This window comes from Camelina sativa, chromosome 16 (assembly GCF_000633955.1).
Source record: "Camelina sativa cultivar DH55 chromosome 16, Cs, whole genome shotgun sequence".
NCBI lineage: Eukaryota > Viridiplantae > Streptophyta > Magnoliopsida > Brassicales > Brassicaceae > Camelina > Camelina sativa.
Genome location: NC_025700.1, coordinates 21,466,609 through 21,472,608, shown reverse-complemented (window position 1 = coordinate 21,472,608; position 6,000 = coordinate 21,466,609). Strand labels below are relative to the sequence as shown.

The following is a 6,000-nucleotide window of genomic DNA, read 5'->3' as shown; positions in this document are numbered from 1 at the left end:
CCCCCCTTACACAAACAAAATTTTTGGTTTTTATGGTGTTTAGGGTTTTTTTTTTTTTTTTTAAGGGTATTTTTAGAACAAAAAAAGTATATTAATTAGGCATAATTATAATTAAGGCAAACCTGGAGGAACAGAAAGAGATGATGTAATCAGAGGCGGAACAAGTGAAGATACTGGTCGGATCATCATACGCATAACTATAAGCAGTAGGACAAGCTTGCTTGAAGATCTTTGAGTAATATGTTGGTTGACACACCACGGGGTTCCCATAAACTCCTCTGCAACAATACTCATCTCTATCAAACACATCACAAGCACTCCTACACGATATCACTTTTCCGTTTGATTTAACGGCGAGCTCCGACGGACAATGTGGCCTCAGGTCGGCGACGCAACCAGCCACGCTGCAGTTCCCTTTCCCGTTCATCGGAGTTACCGCCATCGGGAGGTTGAATCCGTCGACGAGGCTCACGTCGTAGAAATCCACTGCGGCTAATGTGAACTCGGCTAGTGAAGCCGGTGGTTTTCCGGACGCTGAGCATTTTAGGGTTGAGCCGCATGAACCGGTTTCGCAGGTTCCGGTTCCGGTTGAGTCGAATTTGCAGCCGGTTCGTCCCCAAATTCTGCCTGACCAGCCTACTGGTGCGGTGAACACGATGGATTGACCCGGTTTGAGCTCGAATCCTCCGCCGTTGAAGTTTTCACCGGGAGTTATGGCCGGCCAGATCTTTTGGTCGCATGAGTTCACGATCGTGAACACTCGAGCTGATTCAGACCATTTTGTTCCTTTGGAATAATACACACAAGTTCTAATCGTTATCAAAACCCTTAAGTAATATCTAGACAAGGATTAAACCCAAAAAAAAATATCTAGACAAGGACTGACGTTGACCGGTCCAAAGTAATGTAATGTTTTGAATTGGTTACCTGATAAAAACGTGAGAAAGAGTAACAAGATCCTTGGTGACAAACTGAAACGAGTTGGCATCTTTACTGGAAAAGATTTAGCGATCAAATTATCATGTAGAGTTCGATCGGTTTATACGAAGAATTAATGAAGTGAGATTGCCTTTTTTAAGGGGAAAAAAGGAGAGGATAACTTGCATGGGGAGTCTATATGTCAAGATATAATAATCGTTTTAAGTATAGTCTAAACACACAAACCAAGTTACTATCTGTACGTATTTACTATTTTTCAGACAAGAGGTTCTTTGTTTTGGAATCTGGGAAAGAGTTAGTTATTGGTATTCCTTTCCTGATGCTTCATGCAAGTATTCTTCGGGATGCTGTTTTGGTTAAGGTAGTCAAGTTCAAAAGGTTGGGATATCATATAGTACTTATAATATATACTTATTATTTGATTAATATATACAGCAGTTCTGGTTGGACACACATATATATACTTAAAATATAATGGAAATGTCAAATAAATATTTTTTTTTTTGACAATCAATGTCAAATAAATTTATATAGTAGATATATGTGGCATTTTATCTGTCTAGTAATTTCTTCTATTTGTTCATGCAAATTTGGATGATTCTCTTGTTGTCTTGTATATCTTTATGTCTTCCTCTTGTATGTTAGCCTTCCATAATTAGTTTCCATGTGGCTTTCACTTAATGATATACTTAGCTAGGCCTACTTGATGGCTCATATGGCTAATTGATTTCAAATTCAAATGGATCATTCTTCGGCCCATTTCTGCAGTTTGTTTTTCAATAAATTTGTATTATTCTCTCTTTTCGTCACACTCACACTGTTAAAGAATATATATAGTGTAGTGTGTATGGTTTTTTTCGTCAGCAGATTTTATAATGAAGATAAACTCCAAACAAATATCACCATTCACCACACATGCACCAGTAAGATTATCAGTCACTTGCACTAATTTCAGGAATACTTATAAGTTATAATCAGTCACTTGCACTAATTTCCAATACTATCACCGATGATATCAAATCTTTGCTCTATTTGGGGATGGTAATATTAATTCATTTTTTGTTGTTGGATTACAGATAACACAATAGCGTATAGGTACAGTAAAAGGAAACTATAAGTATAATATATCACCAACCAAACTTAAAAACTATATAATATTGATATGTATATTTTATGTAAAATGGTGAGCAGTTTTCTTTCCGCTGCCATACATTTTTGGCCGGGTTAAAAAAGCTATAAAGATTTAAATCGATGATGCCGTCTCATTAATAATTCGATTCGATCCATTGTCAAAAGCTATAGTGGATATATATAGAAATTAGAAAAGGAGAAATTTTTAAAAGAGAGTGAGATTTAAAATAAGGCTAAGACAGCTAGACACGTGTGGTAATTATGTTAAGCACTAATCCCACCTGATTAGCCATCATTCTTTCCATTGGATCCATCTCCAACCCTCGATTACCTCACAAATCACTATTTCCTTCCTGTCTTTTTAACTAAATCAAGCTTTTGGACTTTGGATATGTCTGGTGCACAATATGGTAGACAGGGGCATAAATTTATGTAATTTCAAGTTCCAATTAACAGCTATGCAATATAATCGGACAAAACATATAAACTTAGAAATATAATTTGATTATTATACATCCTTACGCAAAAAAAAAAGGACCACTATGTTTAACTCATTGTTCTAGTTGTTACTACAATCATCATGATTCAAATAATTGTTAATGATAATAGTAGTTTTAAACTTTTTCAAAAACATCATTGTCGTCACTTCTGTTGTCAATTTACAATTAGTCTACTCTCACTCTTTGCTTTTAAACTTTAAAAATCTATGATTAGTGAACCCTCTTTATTTTGCATATTATCGGGGTCAATATAAAATAAACAATCTAAAACCGGGCCTACCCGCTCGTGTAATGCTTTAGAAATCTGGCCCATAAGCCCAACGACAAAACAAGCCCACTAAAAAAACAATCCACGCTCGCCGAAAACAGTAACACTGACAAGTAGGTGATATAACTCCGTCACCTACCAATAATAAACCAATATTTACATGACACCACTTCAGCTGTGACCAAAGGCTTTGTCCCGACACTCGTTACTCAATAATTGCCTCCAGAGGAAAAAGAATCCATAAGAAAAACAATAATTATTTTTTAAAAATTAATGGTTATCTTCATTAATCTATTTAAAGAGTGGAAGCAAAGAAGCTAAAGAAACTGAGAGAGAGAGAGAACTCAGAGAAGAAAGGAAAAAAATGGCGGCAGAGAAAATAGAGACAGTGGTCGCAGGAAATTACTTAGAAATGGAGAGAGAAGAAGAAAACATAAGTGGTAACAATAAATCTTCAGCTAAAACAAAGCTTTCGAACTTCTTCTGGCATGGAGGTTCTGTCTACGATGCTTGGTTTAGTTGTGCTTCAAATCAGGTACATATGCTTTACACATATATTTACAAGATTTATGTCTGTAATGTGATCGTCGTCTTTCTAAGCTGTGATAATAATGGCAGGTGGCGCAAGTTCTATTGACTTTACCGTACTCGTTCTCACAACTTGGGATGATGTCGGGAATTTTGTTTCAACTCTTTTATGGATTATTGGGAAGCTGGACTGCTTATCTCATTAGTGTTCTTTACGTAGAGTACCGAACTCGTAAAGAACGAGAAAAATTCGATTTCCGTAATCACGTTATTCAGGTTTTTATTCCACCTCTAATTCTTGTGACTAGTGTGTTATGGTATTATTGGAAATTTTAACTTTCTGTTTTGTTTTTTTATAAAGTGGTTTGAGGTGCTAGATGGACTGTTGGGGAAACATTGGAGGAACATTGGATTGTTCTTTAATTGCACTTTTCTTCTCTTTGGATCCGTTATTCAACTCATTGCTTGTGCCAGGTAAATTAATTAATATTTCGATTCCATTATATCTTGATTATTATATGTTTTTTTCCATATTGGGAAGTTTATTAATAATATAACAATGATTTTGTAGCAATATATATTATATTAATGACAAATTGGACAAGAGGACATGGACATACATATTTGGCGCGTGTTGTGCAACAACTGTTTTTATTCCTTCCTTCCACAATTATAGAATTTGGTCATTCCTCGGACTCGCTATGACCACGTACACTTCTTGGTATCTCACCATTGCTTCTCTCCTTCACGGCCAGGTCAATTGGATTTTTTAAGTCTTGTATACTTTCTATAATATATAGTCTTGGTTACTGTTATTAATTAAGATTAACCTTTTTAATAATTAAAGGCTGAGGATGTGAAACACTCGGGTCCAACCACAATGGTGCTTTACTTCACCGGAGCCACCAACATTCTCTACACCTTCGGTGGCCACGCCGTCACTGTGTAAACACTTTTTTTTTCTTTTCATAAAACTAGAATTCCTGAACTTTTATTAATTATATATATATATATATACTAAAAAATATGTTTTATCTAGGGAGATAATGCACGCGATGTGGAAACCGCAAAAGTTCAAGGCGATATATCTACTAGCGACTATATATGTACTAACGCTAACGCTACCATCCGCGTCTGCGGTTTATTGGGCGTTTGGCGATCAGTTGCTAACTCATTCCAATGCACTTTCTCTCCTCCCTAAGTCCGGTTTTAGAGACACGGCGGTGATCCTCATGCTTATTCATCAGTTCATAACGTTCGGATTTGCATCTACACCGTTATATTTTGTGTGGGAGAAATTGATAGGTGTGCACGAGACGAAGAGCATGTTCAAAAGAGCCATGGCTAGATTACCCGTGGTTGTGCCCATATGGTTCTTAGCGATTATCTTTCCCTTTTTCGGACCAATCAATTCTGCGGTCGGATCTCTCTTAGTTAGTTTCACTGTCTACATCATACCAGCACTGGCACATATGCTTACTTTTGCTCCTGCTCCTTCCAGAGAGGTTAGATACTTTTCCGTCTTCCAAAACATGTCATTTTATTTTATTTTATTGCATAAAGAGTTACATACTAAAATTTTAAGAATAAGGTTACAAAAATGTGTAGTTTATTTTTAACCATACTATATAAAAGTTTATTAGATAATTTTAAAGTTTATGTTAAAAATGTTAATTTTGATAACTTTGATAGAATGCGGTGGAAAGGCCGCCGAGAATGGTGGGAGGATGGATGGGGACTTACTGCATAAACATATTCGTGGTGGTTTGGGTATTCGTCGTTGGATTTGGGTTCGGAGGATGGGCAAGTATGGTCAACTTTGTTCGCCAGATCGACACTTTTGGTCTCTTTACCAAATGCTACCAATGTCCTCCTCACAAGCCATAATATATCAAGACCTTCTAGAAAGAGGGTTTCATTTGAGGAGAATTTTATTTTGCAAGGTCGAATATATAAGTTTAGATCATTTTATTAGAATTGAATTAAAAAAAAAAAAAATCACAACTCTTTGTAATTGTTTGACGACAATAATCTTTTTTACTTCGGGTTTGGTTAATTTGTTATGGTGAGTTGTTTTTGGTAAATTGGGGTTTTTTTTTTCCTTAGTTAAGGTGTGATGGCTATCTTACGCCAACCCTATGTATTAGTTATTGTTCTTATAATATTTCTTGTGTGTTTATGTGTGATCCCTTTATTTTTGTAGTACTTGAGAAAGAAAAAAAAATCGAAATTTTCCATAATTTTTTCTTTTTTGTAGTACTTGAGATTAAATTCTTTCCTTATTTGATGAGCATTGAGGGTTCTAATTTAAAATATATATATACATTTTTGAAATACATTTTGGATTTTACCTTTTTAATTTTGCTTATTTAACATTTTAGTCCCTAAAAATTGCACTAAAAGCAATAAGTAAAATATGGTAAATTGACAAAATTAATTTTTTATAGAAACTAATTAATTCTACTTAAATTACTTATTAATAGCAACTTTCTTTTCTATATATGTGTTCCAAGATAAAAAAAAATAGAAAATCAATCATTAAACTGTATACACTGAAAATAAACAATCAGTTAAATTAAACAATTATATATCAAACAAAACAATAATAGTATTATTTTAAATAAATAAAACAGT

At 34.7% G+C, this 6,000-nt stretch overlaps 2 protein-coding genes across 2 annotated transcripts in view; one reads left to right on the top strand and one right to left on the bottom strand.

The window, feature by feature from the left end:
• LOC104751664 (pathogenesis-related protein 5-like) overlaps positions 1-1,136 on the bottom strand; it is a 1,974-nt gene extending 838 nt beyond the window's left edge. The window contains exons 1-2 of the mRNA XM_010473664.2: positions 928-1,136; positions 123-786 (exon numbers count right to left, since the gene is read on the bottom strand). Coding sequence (XP_010471966.1) covers positions 123-786; positions 928-988 — 725 coding nt within the window. The 5' untranslated portion in view covers positions 989-1,136. The remainder of the gene's footprint in view (positions 1-122; positions 787-927) is intronic.
• On the top strand, positions 3,203-5,552 carry LOC104751663 (auxin transporter-like protein 3). Its single transcript, XM_010473663.2, has 7 exons — positions 3,203-3,373; positions 3,457-3,642; positions 3,728-3,840; positions 3,938-4,121; positions 4,214-4,311; positions 4,406-4,871; positions 5,059-5,552. Exons 1-7 carry the CDS (start codon positions 3,203-3,205, stop codon positions 5,251-5,253), a joined length of 1,413 nt encoding a protein of 470 aa, XP_010471965.1. The 3' UTR covers positions 5,254-5,552.

Excerpts from the sequence above, each read along its gene's own strand:
- LOC104751663 (XM_010473663.2), top strand. The coding sequence starts at position 3,203 with ATGGCGGCAGAGAAAATAGAGACAGTGGTCGCAGGAAATTACTTAGAA. Across the intron at positions 3,374-3,456 it reads TTAGTTGTGCTTCAAATCAG|GTGGCGCAAGTTCTATTGAC; the intron begins GTACATATGCTT and ends TAATAATGGCAG. Across the intron at positions 3,841-3,937 it reads CAACTCATTGCTTGTGCCAG|CAATATATATTATATTAATG; the intron begins GTAAATTAATTA and ends ATGATTTTGTAG.